Below are 17,592 nucleotides of genomic sequence, written 5' to 3'. Positions count from 1 at the left end.
GATTTAGTCCAGAATTCCATGACTCTGAATTGAGAGAGATAGACTATAATACAAAAAAGACTAGCCTATGATCAAAATATTCATTCTATTGTTCTATTGTAACTTGTAACTTAAATAATGGTGAAATTTGACACTTCAATTTATTGGGAGCCCAGCCCCCACTCCCTTCCCCCCCCCAATCCCCCAAGGACCCCTGGTGAACCACTGGTCTACTGTCTATTTGAGTGTCTCTCTGCCATGAAAAAGTGTGGGAACCGCTGGTCTAGCCTCACATCAATGAAAAGGTAACGCGCTCTGCAGGGATGTGTGTGTGTGTGTGTGTGTGTGTGTGTGTGTGTGTGTGTGTGTGTGTGTGTGTGTGTGTGTGTGTGTGTGTGTGTGTGTGTGTGTGTGTGTGTGTGTGTGTGTGTGTGTGTGTGCGTGCGTGCGTGTGCGTGTGCGTGCGCCATGCGCGCTCCCGCACAGCCGTCAGGTGGTGAGATGTAGTTAACGCAGGCAGGGCAGAGAGGCTGTGCTGTGTGTCTGTGTGCTGCACATTTATTATGGTGAGGCAACAATGGACCGAAAACGACCGTCTACCCCGTCAATGATCAACCCACCGACGAGAGCGGATCCGCTGCAACGATGAGCGCCTCTTTCCCCAAATCCGAATCCACCACCTCCCTACTGAAATCCTCCTCGGTGCCAGCACGGCACCAGCACCAGCACCACCACCGGCCACCGGCTCTCCACAGCAGCAGCGCCGCCGAGAGAGAGTCCTTCTGCTCGGCCGACGTCAGCGCCAGGAGACCCCTATGCCACCCCTCCCTCCTCAACACCCGGGACAACACGGACTGCGCCCGGGGCAAGAGCAGGTCTCATGTCCCCCAGAGCCCAGGTCCCGACCCGCTGGAGCCAAACGGTGAGGCGGACCGAGGTGTGAGGGTCTCCAAACCCACACACAGGCACAGGCACCACCGCAGGAAGCCGCACCGGGAAGACGCACAGGCACCCAGCCAGGCGGGACACCCTGAACCCGAACATGATCCCCGTCGCTCTCACGCACACACGCGCCCCAGGGTCCCCTCCCTGTCGGCCAGCAACGACGACACGGCGCCTTTCTTTGAGCCGAGGAGGGACCGCAGACAGCCAGGGGCCAGTGGTCAGGCCGGCAGCCCGTCCCCGTCCTCCTGCTCCCTGCTCCCGCTGTCCAGCAGCAGGTCCTCTCGCCGCTCCCGGAGGTCCAGCGCGACGTCCTCTGCGTCCGAGGTCAATTTGCGCATCATCCTCAAGTCGCTGTTCGGCCAGGTAAGGTACACACGTTAAGGGACATCAAATCAATGCATAGGCCAATCACAGCATTGCAATAATAATAATAATAATAATAGTAAGCATTGCAATAATAATAATAATATTAATAATAATAATAATAATACATAAAGGCTATGTAACCCCTGGTGGGGTACACATTTTTAAATATTTTAACTCTGGGGAGTGGGGATTTTTAATTCTAATGATTTTAATTCTGGGAATATAACCACCAGGGGTTACACCTATTATTATTACACATGCCATATCTTTAGTTGGTTGAGTCACCCCGGTCTCCACCTATAATGTAAGACTTGAAGGTGCGGGGGCTGCCCCTGCCACCCCCACCCCAATTTATCGAATGTGCACCCTCCATGCTGGACGTGCTATTGATAACTCCATACTGAGTTTGTGCTGACCTTATTGGACGTTATGGCATTGGTGTCTGTCTTGACTGGTCTTCAGCATTGTTTCATTTGATAAGAAGTTAAAACAATCAGATAATGTATGACTGTTTTGGTCATAGTTCCACTGTTAACCTGTATCTCTACCTGCAATACAGATAGACATGGAAGTCTGGACACATTTTCAGATTAGCGTTAGCCTTACGCCTGATTAGAGGATTACTACAGTTCTTTTTTGTACGGATGGAACTAAGATTCACTTAAAGCACTGAGGGTCATCATATGTATTAATAATACATGTTCCTGTAAAGCACTGAGGCTCATGGATGTTCTGTTTTGTTGTTGGTGTTGCAGAACACAGATGTGCTTGTGCCTTCAGTGACGTCAACCCACAATCAATACAGGCTCTGGTCTGTGATGCAGTCTGCAAACACTGTGCTTATTGGCCAGACTTGTCGATGTCACTGACTGGTTATTGAAAGTGGATGTGCAGCAGCGGCTGAATAGTGTGCCGGTACAGACTAGAGGTGGACCTCTCTGTAGTGCTAATTTGTGTGTGGCTGGAGAGAGCAAGATATTCACATTTCAGTGTGATTTAATCAGAAAGACCACAGTGATTTGAGTCTTTGAAGGAAATCACTTTGATGTGTCTTATGATGAAAGGGACATTTTGAGGAGAAGGAGTTCAGTGGCATCATTTTGGCCCACAGAGCTGACGGGTCCACCTTAATTAAACCCGTCGTATACGGTATGAGGGAATCTTGCCAATCTCTTCCACAGCATTCAGATTTCAGAGTGGCTGTTATTCTAGTTGCATTATCGGGTAGTTGGCTGGATTTTAATTTGAGAATTAATCGGGTCGCGGATTTTTTTTTTTTTTTTCTTAATTTCCCCTGGATTTTTCTCCCCTTTCTGCCAATTCCCCCAGTTGTCCCGGGCCGTTGCTCCACCCCCTCTGCCGATCTGGGCAGTAGACTGTAGACTAGCACATGCTTCCTCCGATACATGTGCAGTCACCAGCCGCTTCTTTTCACCTGACAGCGAGGGGTTTCACCGACAGGGCATAGCATGTGGGAGGATCGCGCTAAAATTTCCCCCCAGTTCCCCTCCCCCCGACCAACCAGAGGCAGCACTATTGCAGCGACCAGGACACATACCCCTAATCCGGCTTCCCACCCACAGACACGGCCAATTCTGTGACCCCTCGTGTTGGTAGGCAGGGAATCTACTTCTGCACTACCCGGACGCCCGCTTCACTGATTTCTCAACCTCTTTAGCCATCAATATGGAAAGATGGAGATCAGCTAAGAAAGGTATCCTACTTGTTTTGATGACAGTCTATTCTACAAATATCCTGTCTGTGAGCACGCTGTGAAAACATGAGCATGACCTGAATCAGGTATTTGATGAGACAGCTATGTGGAGACGAGCTGAATGACAGAGAGAAATGTAGCACATGATTTGAGATCCTCACGATGCCTTTGGCATTTCGTTTGAACAATGCATTCAAAACAAATGGAGTTCTTGTTCGGTGGCACTGGCTCCAGGCCATTTAGGTTTCTGGACGAGGCAGAAATCCACGCAGAACAGATGGTACAGACCAGTAGGGATGCACCGAATATGAAAATTTTGGCTGATACCGATAACCGATATTAACATTGCTGTTATGGCCAATAACCGATATTTACAGATGTCGATATGATCTGTATAAAAACAAGTTTCTATCATAATCGAATTTTGTACATAGTGGAAAAACACATACCATAACCGAAGTTAACATTGCTGTTATTTTGCTAATCTGACAGATAGCAACATATGAAAAAATGACTGCTGATATATCATGCGTCCCTCGAGACCATGAGGCACCGGGGGACAGAAATGGCTTTAAAACCCACGTGAAGGGGAAGCATGATCCTCGTTAGCTTTCTGCATTTGGAAAATAATAGCTTTTTAAGCCTATTGTCACACGGCCAGTGTCATTTGAATATTAAATATTTTCATAATCTTACAGTATACAATACATGATGTAGTCGCACTATATGCACCTCATCAGAAAGCCACTGTAAACTGATGGTTTATAACTAAATCTGCTCCTCTTTGGCTGGATGTGGCTTTGAGGTGGGAGTGACCTTGTCTTTGTTCACAGAGGGCAGTGGATGATGACATGATCACAGGGGGGTGGGGGAGCAGCAGACCCAGGCACAGTGCAGGTGGGGAGCAGACCCAGGCACAGTGCAGGTGAGGAGCAGACCCAGGCACAGTGCAGGTGGGGAGAAGAAATGAGACTGGAAATAGGCCATTGCATACAATGTGTTGTCAGTTAACTAGCCTGCTACAGATTTCCATAGCCTAGAAACAAAATGAACACCATATTTGTGTTGAAACCAAAGCAAAGGTGACTTGTCAGTTTCAGCTTGATGGGATAGCTGACTAGGCTATTTACTGCCAGGTCAGAGAGAGCCTAGGTCAGCACAGTGACCCCTGCAGAGAGAGCCTAGGTCAGCACAGTGACTCCTGCAGACTGAACCTAGGTCAGCACAGTGACTCCTGCAGACTGAACCTAGGTCAGCACAGTGACTCCTGCAGACTGAGCCTAGGTCAGCACAGTGACTCCTGCAGACTGAACCTAGGTCAGCACAGTGACTCCTGCAGACTGAGTCTAGGTCAGCACAGTGACTCCTGCAGACTGAACCTAGGTCAGCACAGTGACTCCTGCAGACTGAACCTAGGTCAGCACAGTGACTCCTGCAGACTGAGTCTAGGTCAGCACAGTGACTCCTGCAGACTGAACCTAGGTCAGCACAGTGACTCCTGCAGAGAGAGACTAGGTCAGCACAGTGACTCCTGCAGACTGAACCTAGGTCAGCACAGTGACTCCTGCAGACTGAACCTAGGTCAGCACAGTGACTCCTGCAGACTGAACCTAGGTCAGCACAGTGACTCCTGCAGACTGAGCCTAGGTCAGCACAGTGACTCCTGCAGACTGAACCTAGGTCAGCACAGTGACTCCTGCAGACTGAGCCTAGGTCAGCACAGTGACTCCTGCAGACTGAACCTAGGTCAGCACAGTGACTCCTGCAGACTGAGTCTAGGTCAGCACAGTGACTCCTGCAGACTGAACCTAGGTCAGCACAGTGACTCCTGCAGACTGAGCCTAGGTCAGCACAGTGACTCCTGCAGACTGAGCCTAGGTCAGCACAGTGACTCCTGCAGAGAGAACCTAGGTCAGCACAGTGACTCCTGCAGACTGAGCCTAGGTCAGCACAGTGACTCCTGCAGACTGAACCTAGGTCAGCACAGTGACTCCTGCAGACTGAACCTAGGTCAGCACAGTGATTCCTGCAGACTGAGCCTAGGTCAGCACAGTGACTCCTGCAGACTGAGTCTAGGTCAGCACAGTGACTCCTGCAGAGAGAGCCTAGATCAGCACAGTGACTCCTGCAGACTGAGCCTAGGTCAGCACAGTGACTCCTGCAGACTGAACCTAGGTCAGCACAGTGGCTCCTGCAGACTGAGCCTAGGTCAGCACAGTGACTCCTGCAGACTGAGTCTAGGTCAGCACAGTGGCTCCTGCAGACTGAGCCTAGGTCAGCACAGTGACTCCTGCAGACTGAGTCTAGGTCAGCACAGTGGCTCCTGCAGACTGAGCCTAGGTCAGCACAGTGACTCCTGCAGACTGAGTCTAGGTCAGCACAGTGGCTCCTGCAGACTGAGCCTAGGTCAGCACAGTGACTCCTGCAGACTGAGCCTAGGTCAGCACAGTGACTCCTGCAGACTGAGTCTAGGTCAGCACAGTGGCTCCTGCAGACTGAGCCTAGGTCAGCACAGTGACTCCTGCAGACTGAGTCTAGGTCAGCACAGTGACTCCTGCAGACTGAGCCTAGGTCAGCACAGTGACTCCTGCAGACTGAGTCTAGGTCAGCACAGTGACTCCTGCAGACTGAGCCTAGGTCAGCACAGTGACTCCTGCAGACTGAGCCTAGGTCAGCACAGTGACTCCTGCAGACTGAGCCTAGGTCAGCACAGTGACTCCTGCAGACTGAGCCTAGGTCAGCACAGTGACTCCTGCAGACTGAGCCTAGGTCAGCACAGTGACTCCTGCAGACTGAGCCTAGGTCAGCACAGTGACTCCTGCAGACTGAGCCTAGGTCAGCACAGTGACTCCTGCAGACTGAGCCTAGGTCAGCACAGTGACTCCTGCAGACTGAGCCTAGGTCAGCACAGTGACTCCTGCAGACTGAGCCTAGGTCAGCACAGTGACTCCTGCAGACTGAGCCTAGGTCAGCACAGTGACTCCTGCAGACTGAGCCTAGGTCAGCACAGTGACTCCTGCAGACTGAGCCTAGGTCAGCACAGTGACTCCTGCAGACTGAGCCTAGGTCAGCACAGTGACTCCTGCAGACTGAGCCTAGGTCAGCACAGTGACTCCTGCAGACTGAGCCTAGGTCAGCACAGTGACTCCTGCAGACTGAGCCTAGGTCAGCACAGTGACTCCTGCAGACTGAGCCTAGGTCAGCACAGTGACTCCTGCAGACTGAGCCTAGGTCAGCACAGTGACTCCTGCAGACTGAGCCTAGGTCAGCACATGTTTCAGATGCTGTGTTAGCTGAGAACACATTATTTGCCCTCTGTATTTGTGATGGGGTAGGAGGTGGCCACGAAAAGTTTTGAGATGTTCAAGTGGGCCCTGAGTTGGAAAAGGTTGAGAACCATAACTTGCAGACAGTGGATCATCCTTCTATCCTATAATAGGCATAACTCCATTTCCCTCCGTGCTCTGCTCGACCTCCCTCATGCAGTTTCTCTCTCTGGCTCTCCCTCCCTCTCTTTCTCCCTCACCTCCTCTCCCTCCCTCCCTCTCCCTCCCTCTCTCTCTCCCTCCCTCCCTCTCTTTCTCCCTCACCTCCTCTCCCTCCCTCCCTCTGTGGTATTACACCCTATACCAGTATACCACTGTTCGTTTGATTCACACTAGCTCGTGGGAGCCTGCACTGCAGTTCACTACTCTTTCACTCAGGTGTTCCAGACACAGGTGAACACAGGTGAACACACCCACGTCTTCATGGGTCTTGCTGAAACCAGCTCTCCTCTCAAAAGCCAAACTGTAGTGTTGACAGAAGGAAGGTCCCCATGCTCTTTTTTAGCACCTCTTTTCTCCTCTGGGATGGGAAACTGCTTAGAATCTCCTCTGACAAAGGTAAGATCTCATCTTTGTGATGCACTCACAGCATGTAGCACCAGCTTCTTCTCAGTTGATTCAAGATTCAAGATTCAAGATTTTTATTGTCACTCCGTAGTACAAGTATCACGTGTGAAACTCTTGTGCTGTAGGCTCCGTTACAACATAGTGCAAATAACAGTATAACAGTGCAAACAACAGGGCATATAGATGCAGTAAAACAAGAGAACAACAAGCAATAACAGTAAACTTTTCCTTTTCTTTTCTAGCGTAGACACCTTAAAACATGATTAAACATTCTGTTTGCACAGGTGCAAAATAACATCCACCAAATGAACGTCCCATTTGGTGGGTTTTGTGGTGTGCGGTTCTGAATTGAAATAATTACGTGAAGGGTCTCAAAGTTATTCTAGTGGGGCATGAAACTGAACAGTACCAGGACTTTTGTGCAAAATCTGTTGACAATGACACTGGATTTAGTAGCACTCCACAGCAGTTGTGGGCACGGTTTGTTCTTTCTGTTTAAAAGCACAAATAGAGTCGTTCATATTTCATACAAACCACTAGAAGTGTTTTTTTTATACCCATTATATCCAAACATGGGCATAGTTGTGAGACATCAAGTTAGGCGCTAAACAACAACCTGCACTCCAGTTACTCGTGGTTGTTTGTAATCTAGGAATGTTGCTAATGTAGGAATTGAAGCTCCAGCGCTGATCTCATTGTCAGCTCTGGACTGGAGTGTAAGCTCTGGACTGGACTGGAGCTGCCAAACTCCTCTTAGATTAATGGACATTGGTGCTCAACACCAAATATTGTCGAACAGGATTGAAGGTCTCACAGATTCAGTTCTGTTTAGATCCCCTATATGGCTTTACATAGCATCATCACAATCATATACTACATCATATGGTATATCTACACACACCAGAGGTTACATACTGTAACTGTACATGCTAGACGATACTACACTACACAAACACACTTTAGACTGTGGGAGGAAACCGGAGCACCCGGAGGAAAAACCCACACAAACACAGGTAGAACTCCACACAGAATGGACTTAGGGTGGAGATTTGAACCCACAACCTTCTTGTTGTGAGGGAAACGTCTCTGAATCTTTTCAGAGCATAATAATGTGTTCAGTGCCTGGTCTGCGTGTTTACTGTCCCTGTGACAGTGTATAGGTGCGAAGTGCCAGTCCCTACAACGTGGCAACTAAACTGTTATGAATGATGAGTGGAAAGTTGGCAATAAGCTATTTTATTGACGCGGCCAGTTCGTCTCTCTCTCTCTCTCTCTCTCTCTCTCTCTCTCTCTCTCTCTCTCTCTCTCTCTCTCTCTCTCTCTCTGTTTCACTCTCTCACAAGCACACATTTTATCCTAATCGCTCTTATAGCCGCATAACATTTAGTCTACAGTCGTTTTAAAATACATGCTACAGCATGCGCTGGGACGCGTCATCAGTGATGTTAGCTGGGGTCGTGAGGTGTTTCGGGTCTATCGAACATCATACACCCTCGCCCAGTAGACCCAGCCGAGGCCGATTAAGACCCCGACCCGCGTCCCAGAAGCAGCCGCTCACGGATCAGCCTTCCTACTCTGTCTGCAACGTTGCCCGCGGAAGGGTTGATCACGCCCAATCCACTGCAATAGAGTTTAGTGCTACACCGCAGTATTGTAAGGCCCTTCGGTGCATGGAGGGTCTAAGGCCCTGTGTGGGTGACTCCAGGCCGGGCACCTCCTTCGTCTCACCAGACCCTCCCGGGGAAAAGGCAATCCTACCAAGAAGGCCTGTGCGCTGCACGTCATTCGCCTGCGCCGAGCACCTCGCTCTAGCCTGAAGGACCCCAGGCCGCGCCGATCTTTGCACAGATTTTCAGGAGGCTGATCCGTAGCGTTTGTGGATTTCTCCCTCACGAGAGAGCCAGGCTGGGGTGCTAAACCCATCCCCTCCCTCACGAGAGAGCCAGGCTGGGGTGCTAAACCCATCCCGTACCGGATGCCGTCTCTCCGACAGTTAAGAAGATAGAAAGTCAGGTGTCCAGGTAGTGCAGCAGTAGATTCCCTGCCTACCAACACGAGGGTCGCAGGTTCGAGCCCCCGTGTTACCTCCGGCTTGGTCGGATGTTCCCTACAGACACAATTGGCCGTGTCTGTGGCGCCTGTTGAGGGGGGAGGGGAACTGGGGGGAATAGCACGATCCTCTCATGCGCTACGTCGGGGCCGGTGAAACTCCTCACTGTCAGGTGAAGAAGTGGCTGGGGGCCCGACTGCACATGTATCAGAGGAAGCATGTGCTACTCCAGCAGGTCCAAATCTTTTCTGAGTCATGGCCCACTTGAAAATCTGAAAGATGTTCGAGGCCCACATCTGAAACGTAAACAGTACGACGTGTTCTCAGAGCACTTTCTATTTGAGCGATAAAAGGAGCTGTCACATCAGCACCACGCAGAAATCCGAAACACGGTTCGCATCCTCGTGTTACCTCCGGCTTGGTCGGGCGTCCATACAGGCACGAGTGGCTGGTGTCTGCGGGAGGGAAGCCGGATTCAGGGTACTTGTCCTGGTCGCTGGCTGCACTAGCGCCTCCTCTGGTCGGTCGGGGGGCACCTGTTCGGTGCGTAAGCGAACTGGTGGGAATAGCGTGATCCTCCAATGTGCTACGTCCTATCGGTGAAGCTCCCACTGTCAGGTGAAAAGAAGCGGCTGGCTACTGCGCATGTGTCGGAGGAAGCATGGTGCTAGCCTACGACTCTCCCCAGATCGGTAGAAGGTGGAGCAGCGGCCGGCGCAGCAGAGGGAAAACATTTGCCAAGTACAAATGGGGGGGGGGGGGGGGGGGGTCTGTCTGCAATACATTCAGGTGGTGTCGACGTCATGAACGTGTGGTCAATGGATCAGCGTGGGGGAAATCCTCTCGTTTTCCCCCACGGCCACACACACACACACACATGTTACCGGAAGTAACGTGACCGACTGTATCTATAGGCTAATTAATGAATAATTAATTACAAATTAAATAACTGTATCATTCAACAATGGAGAAATGCATTCTCATATATAATAATAATATATATAGCTTATATTTTCCGCGAAGATCCTAATGTTTTCGCAAATTATTTTGTGGCCCACTTGCATTACCTTCGCAGCCCACCAGAGGGCCCCAACGCACAGGTTGGGAATGACTGCTATTCTCCAACTCCCAAATCGGCAGAGGGGGTGGAGTAACAGTCAGGACAGCAGGGGGAGTACAATTTATGGAGAAAAAAAATGATTTAAATTAAGTAAATAATAATGATAGGTTATAGAAAGTCTGCATTCACTGGGTGACATGGATATCCTCCTTCACACCTCTTGCAACCTGTATTTCTCGGTCCGTTCTGCTCCAAGATGGCGAAGGGCCTCTGAGCAGCCTGCTCACCGCAGTACGTTGACTTTGCACGTTTCTGCAATCCAGATCCAGATCCAGATCCATAGAATCTCAACGTTTCTCAACCAAAATATGTTGCATAAGATTCATGTGGAAACAGCCTTCTAGTGTCAAACTCTGCACAGACATCGTTCTGCACAGTGAAGCTCAGACCTGTAGGAACAAGAAGAAAAACTGATGTTTGACTTTAGGGGTCTTTAACCCATTGATACCTGATGCAGCATTTGTGTGTGTATCCCTTTAAGACCGCGAACCGCGTTAACGTGGTTCGTGGTCTTAAAGGGATACACACACAAATGAGGGATATACACGCAAATGTTGCATCAGGTTTCAATGGGTTAACCAAGTTGTTTTACTTGCCTAAACATAACCAACATTGTTAAAGTTGTTTTATAAGCATCTGATGTTGGAAAGGCGGTGATGTTTTCAAAAAATTATGTTTAGATTGTAAGTTTGCAGAAACGTAAAAGGCCACGTTTTAGAAACGTAAACGCTTTGTTTCAAATGTACGTTGAAATTGTACGTCTGGTTTGCACAGACTTATAAAAATGCCAATGTTTTATTCTGGCATTCCGGGTTGCTCTAACACTGTCTCTGCCCCCCCCCCCCCCCCCCACCTCCACCTCCACCTCCACCTCCACCTCCACCCCTCTGGAAAGATGCTGGGGGACACTGAGAGGGGCTTCAGAGGGGTGCTGTCCTGTGAGGAGAGGGGCCCAGCAGGGGGGCTCTTCAGAGGGGTGCTGTCCTGTGAGGAGAGGGGCCCAGCAGGGGGGCTCTTCAGAGGGGTGCTGTCCTGTGAGGAGAGGGGCCCAGCAGGGGGGCTCTTCAGAGGGGTGCTGTCCTGTGAGGAGAGGGGTCCGCCAGGGGGGCTCGGACCCTATCAGGAGTCCCTCGTGTCCATGACACAAAACCTGAGCAACATACTTGGGCAAAGCTGCATCTTCCTGAGTAAAGGCATGGCCAAGGGCAGGCGGGCTCAGGCTGTACGTAAGTCTACCCGCACGAGCACACAGACACACACACACACACACACACACACACACACACACACACACATAAAAACAAACACTATCTGTTACTGTCTGCATTAAAACCGCTATTAAAGGGACAGCTCACCCTAAAATCCAAAATAATATTTTTGCTCTCACCTGTAGTGCTATTTATCCATCTATATCGTTTTGGGATAGTTACCTGAGTTTTGGAGATATCAGCCACAGAGATGTCTGCCTTCTCTTGAATACAATGGAACTGGATGGCACTCGGCTTGTGGTGATCGAAGCACCAAAAATATACATTTGAAAAACTCAACAGCAATGTCTCTTTCCAGAAATCATGACCCGGTTACTCAAGATAATGCATAGACTTTGTTGTGGGCAGTTTAATGTAGGAACTATTTTCTTTTGCAGTCTCATGTAGGAACTAGCTAGCGGCTGTAGTTCGGTCAAAAGAAAATAGTTCCTCCATGAAACTGCTCATAACAAGGTCTGTGGATTATCTTGAGTAACGGGGTCATGATTTCTGGATAGAGACATTGCTGTTGAGTTTTTCAAATGTATTTCTTTGGCGATTTGAGCAGCACAAGCCGAGTACCATCCAGTTCCATTGTATTGGAGAGAAGGCAGAAACTATGTGGCCGATATCTCCAAAACTCAAACGCAAATAACACAAAACGATATAGATGGTAGATGGATAAATAGCACTACAGGTGAGAGGGAAAATATGTATTTTGGATTTTAGGGTGAGCTGTTCCTTTAAAGCTAACCTATATAGGATTTTTCTATCTAATTTTCAAAAGAACTGCGGCAACAACTATCAGCTTCAGCACTACATTGCAGACATCCTTTGACCTCTTTTCTTAGTTCCACTGCTGCTTGTGAATGGTTTCTTACCTCTCTCTCTCTCTCTCTCTCTGTCTCTCTCTCTCTCTGTCTCTCTCCCTCTCTCTCCCTCTCTCTCCCCCTCTCTCTCTGTCTCTCTCTTCCTCTGTCTCTCTCTCTCTGTCTCTCTCCCTCTCTCCCGCTCTCTCTCTCTCTCTCTCTCTCCCTCTCTCCCTCTCTCTCTCTCTCTCTCTCTCTCTCTCTCTCTCACTTTCTGGAAGGAACTTTTGACATTTGCCTGGAGATTCAATCTCAGCTCCTAAAATGCAGTGAGAAGTCAGTCACAGGGGCTTCAGCGTGTGATGGCAGCTGTTATATTTGTTTGACTGTAGATCAGATCTCGGGTCCAACAGTGATTCCCAACCTTTGCATATCAAGAACCCATCATTTAGTTAGAGCCACGGACCCCCATTTGAGGAGTCTTTGACTCTCAAACCCACAACTTTGTTTGTGTTGTTAGAGATGATTTTGTCCAGAATGCCATGACTCTCTGTATCACAGGTCAAGAGATAACAGTGCTCATTCTAAGCTACATTCTCTCATTGTGTTAGCTTATTGCAAAATGAAATAATGCTGAAGTGTAACAATTCATCAGGTTGCTGGGGACCCTCTGGAACCCCCTCAAGGACCCCTGTGGGTCCCCGGACCCCATATTGAGAACCACCGGTCTAACAGATACTGTACAGTGATGTGTTTTTTTATTTTATTTCTTGCACAATCCACATCTCAGTTTGTCTCAAAGCTTCAAAATCCTTCTGTAACTCATCTGGTTCTGTTGAACTACATCTCCTCCGTTGTGATTGGTAGTGATTAATAAGATGAGTTAGGAAGGGATAACAGAGGCGAAAGCACGGAGGATAAAATATTAGTCAAATGTGCCTCAAAATAATGAAAGGGGCACTTCACCGAAAAACAACGCTGAATTATTTTGCACATGATCTGATCTCACACATATCGGAAAACTGTAAACGGTTTGGCAGACGTTCAGTTTTACAGTTGTTGAGAGTTGATTTGAGTTCAGTTGATGTCAACGATGTCATCAGAAGACTTGCATTTAAATACAACCCAATGATTCAGTGCCTTCTTCTGATGACATCACTGGCTAACTCAAATCAACTCTCAATAACCAATGAAATGTGAGTTCACGTGACCGGCTGGTTCACCAGGCTAGATATGTGTGAGATCACATGCAAAATAAATCAGCATTGTTTTTTCTGATCAGTTCTCCTGAATCAAACAGGGACAGATCAGATCAGTATGTGGCCATTTTTTTACGTGAAGACATCTTGTTTTTGCTAAAGACGGTTCATCGACTGACTGATGGACTGACTTGAAGGCGATGTCTGTGCTGTGCTGGCTGGTTCCGCTCCCTCGCGGCCCATGGGCCTCCTGTGATTCTGTGTCACCATTGGTTCCGGTCGGGGGCAGTTCTTTTGGGCCTGACGTCAAGACGAGTGAGTGTTGTGTTTACACGTCTCACTGCTCCCCCCGTTAACCCCTGAGTGCTCTGGGATATGTCTCTCTCACTCTCTGCCCTTTAAAGGTTGCGTTCATTGTAAGCAAGCGGTGGAAAAAAAATAGAAACGGACGCATTCTTCTGCGTTTCCCACTCGTGCTCGATAGCCATCGCTCTCTTAGTACCTGGAACTAGTGTCACTGAGGTGTGAGAGAGTGACAAGACAACCTGTACGATCTGGGCTCCTTTGCTTCAGATTCACACGTAGATAGTTTGAGATGGAGAAGCTGGTTGGCTTTGGTGGAGCAGTTACTCCTCCAGTCACAGCATTGTCTCCGGTATGTTTGTTTGTCGGGTTGTGCATAGAAATCAGGAGTGCCTTCATAACGCATGATTGCTGCTACTTCCGTGTGTTTTTGTACTGATCGCTGACTGAATATTATATTTCCTCACAGGACAGAGAGCTGAGGCCAGAGGAGATGGATGGTAAGTCCAGTTCGGTTTATTTTTCTTGGGCTGGAGAAGACATGACGGGTCGTAACCATCATGTCTCTCCAATCATTTCTCTGCGTTCACTAACTCAACAGAGTTGCGGGAGGCTTTCAAAGAGTTTGACAAGGACAAGGACGGTTTCATCAACTGTAAAGACCTGGGAAACTGTATGAGAACCATGGGCTTCATGCCCACTGAGCGGGAGCTGATAGAACTGAGCCAGCAGATCAACTGTAACTGTGAGGACGTCACCCACGTTGTCTATATCGTGCAAATAACCATGCTGTGTGACGGGTTGATGTTTGACTTCAAATGTCTCCGTCTCTTCTTCTGAAGTGGGAGGACAAGTGGACTTTGAGGATTTCGTGGAGTTGATGGGCCCGAAGCTCCTCGCCGAGACGGCAGACATGATCGGAATCAAGGAATTAAAGGAAGCGTTCAAAGAGGTGAGTTCATGGATAGAAATTCAGAGAGCAAAGAGTTGTGTCTGTCTGTTGCTCTGCTGTTGAGGTGAGCTTTGCAATGTTTAACCGTAGTTTTGCCTTTCTCCTCCTCTGCTTTCTCCTCTTTCTCTTCCTCTGCTTTCTCCTCTTTCTCTTCCTCTGCTTTCTCCTCTTTCTCTTCCTCTGCTTTCTCCTCTTTCTCTTCCTCTGCTTCCTCCTCTTTCTCCTCCTCTGCTTTCTCCTCTTTCTCTTCCTCTGCTTTCTCCTCTTCCTCCTCCTCTGCTTTCTCCTCTTTCTCCTCCTCTGCTTTCTCCTCTTTCTCCTCCTCTGCTTTCTACTCTTTCTCTTCCTCTGTTTTCTCCTCTTTCTCCTCCTCTGCTTTCTCCTCTTTCTCTTCCTCTGCTTTCTCCTCTTTCTCCTCCTCTGCTTTCTCCTCTTTCTCCTCCTCTTTCTCTTCCTCTGCTTTCTCCCCTTTCTCCTCCTCTGCTTTCTCCTCTTTCTCCTCCTCTTTCTCCTCCTCTGCTTTCTCCTGTTTCTCCTCCTCTGCTTTCTCCTCTTTCTCCTCCTCTGCTTTCTCCTCTTTCTCCTCCTCTGCTTTCTCCTCTTTCTCTTCCTCTGCTTTCTCCTCTTTCTCCTCCTCTGCTTTCTCCTCTTTCTCCTCCTCTGCTTTCTCCTGTTTCTCCTCCTCTGCTTTCTCCTGTTTCTCCTCCTCTGCTTTCTCCTGTTTCTCCTCCTCTGCTTTCTCCTGTTTCTCCTCCTCTGCTTTCTCTTCTTTCTCCTCCTCTGCTTTCTCCTCTTTCTCTTCCTCTGCTTTCTCCTCTTTCTCTTCCTCTGCTTTCTCTTCTTTCTCCTCCTCTGCGTTCTCCTCTTGAACTTGTCAGTTTGACACTAATGGAGACGGGGCAATAAGCACATCGGAGCTCCGGGAGGCGATGAGGAAGTTGTTGGGCCAACAGGTGAGTTTTGGATGATGTTTGACTGACAGTTTTCTAAAGCATCCTCCAAGCAAACATCTCGACGTTGATCAGGCGTTAAATGTTAAATGCACGTTGGTCCGGGAGGTCGATTTGAGGAGCTGATTTGAACTTTTTTTTTCTGACGTCGGTTTCTGACCAACGTCATTTCAACGGCTCATATAGACGACATTTCTACCTATTACGATCTTTGTGTTTTTTTTTATTATTATTATCATGTATGAGAATGCATTTCTCCATTGTTGAATGATACCACGTTATTCAATTTGTAATGAATTGTTTGTTAATTAGCCTATTGCAGACAGACCCTCACTTTGAGTTTCTGACCTCTGTGTGGTGCTGATGAGAAGGCATTATTTTACGGTCACATGTGGGCCGCCAACGTTTTTGAGATTTTCAAGTGGGGATTCTTGTGTGGATATGAAGACCCTCTGACTTGTTCTATTCCCAGGTGGGTCACAAGGATGTAGAAGACATCCTGAGGGAGGTGGACTTGAACGGGGATGGGCGTGTTGACTTTGAAGGTAACACAGCAGTTTACACAGCACTATATAATCGTACGTACACTGTGGTACAACCGCTGCGGTACAACCGCTGCACCACTCCCTTTGCACTCACCGTCTTCCATGTTGTCCCTCTCACCCACTCTCTGCAGAGTTCGTACGAATGATGTCTCGCTAAAGGCGGACAGAAGGACGGTCCTGAATGTGAAGCGTTGCCCCTCTCTATTCTTGACTGAGCACAGAGGACATGCTAAGATCTATGAGCCACCCGAACCTGAACCATACTGGAATTCAAACGGAGCGAGGGATCACCTCACACTTTGTGTCCCCAAAAAAGTGTTCTTCCTGAGAAGGTCTCCAGTTCAACCTGAGGCAGAACTTGCTGTAGCGTAGCTGATGATTGTCCAAACTTGTCTTTTTTTGCACTTTAATTCTCACTATATAACTTAGCGTATGGGTAGATTGCTGTGGTTCTGTCCCGACCTCGATGTGGCATCACTATGTGTCTTGTAGAATGTCTCCACTTTGATGTAGCAGAACGTATGAGACTGTTTAGAGGTGAGGTGTAACAGAGTGTTCACTCGTGTGAGACTGTTTAGAGGTGAGGTGTAACAGAGTGTTCACTCGTGTGAGACTGTTTAGAGGTGAGGTGTAACAGAGTGTTCACTCGTCTGTTTAGAGGTGAGGTGTAACAGTGTTCACTCGTGTGTTTAGAGGTGAGGTGTAACAGAGTGTTCACTCGTCTGTTTAGAGGTGAGGTGTAACAGAGTGTTCACTCGTGTGAGACTGTTTAGAGGTGAGGTGTAACAGAGTGTTCAGTCACTCGTCTGTTTAGAGGTGAGGTGTAACAGAGTGTTCACTCGTGTGTTTAGAGGTGAGGTGTAACAGAGTGTTCATTCGTCTGTTTAGAGGTGAGGTGTAACAGAGTGTTCACTCGTGTGAGACTGTTTAGAGGTGAGGTGTAACAGAGTGTTCACTCGTGTGAGACTGTTTAGAGGTGAGGTGTAACAGAGTGTTCACTCGTGTGAGACTGTTTAGAGGTGAGGTGTAACAGAGTGTTCACTCGTGTGATGACTTTGATCAACACGCCAGCTTTGTTTGTGTCCGACACCATTTTGTTTTATTTGTGTGACATTGGTGCTCCACGGAGGACCCCATGTGGCCAATATCACACCTCGTAGTAACTGTGACCATATGTGATATATCACACCTGTATCGTAGTAACTGTGACCATATGTGATATATCACACATCTCAGGGCTTGTGGAGACTTGAATTATGGCAGGTGAGCAATATGTAAGCATTTTATGTTTTGTTTTCCCTGTTTTTTACATTTGAAAGTTGGTCACCACCATTCACTGCAATTGTTTTAGGAGAATTCTGAAACAGTGTTTTGCTGTGAAACTCCACAAATGTTTTGTGGACTAAAAAACTTCACCCGTCCTTCGATCGGCATGGGGGGTGAGTAGGTAACGACTGAATTTTCATTTTTGGGCATTTTTGTTACCACGTTGAAACTCATCCAGATCCACTAGATAATGA

General features: G+C 48.3%; 1 protein-coding gene across 1 annotated transcript; it reads left to right on the top strand.

Moving 5' to 3' along the window:
* Positions 1-624: 624 nt before the first annotated feature.
* On the top strand, positions 625-16,245 carry cabp1a (calcium binding protein 1a; the record flags this gene model as incomplete). The annotated part of the gene is made up of 7 exons (XM_083645188.1): positions 625-1,287; positions 14,095-14,125; positions 14,227-14,370; positions 14,468-14,577; positions 15,456-15,530; positions 16,000-16,072; positions 16,204-16,245. 7 exons carry the CDS (start codon positions 625-627, stop codon positions 16,227-16,229), a joined length of 1,122 nt encoding a protein of 373 aa, XP_083501314.1. The 3' UTR covers positions 16,230-16,245.
* Positions 16,246-17,592: the final 1,347 nt, after the last annotated feature.

The sequence above is a fragment of the Poromitra crassiceps genome, assembly GCF_964638095.1.
Source record: "Poromitra crassiceps genome assembly, chromosome: 10".
Lineage (NCBI taxonomy): Eukaryota > Metazoa > Chordata > Actinopteri > Beryciformes > Melamphaidae > Poromitra > Poromitra crassiceps.
This window is presented reverse-complemented; position numbering and strand designations above follow the sequence as displayed.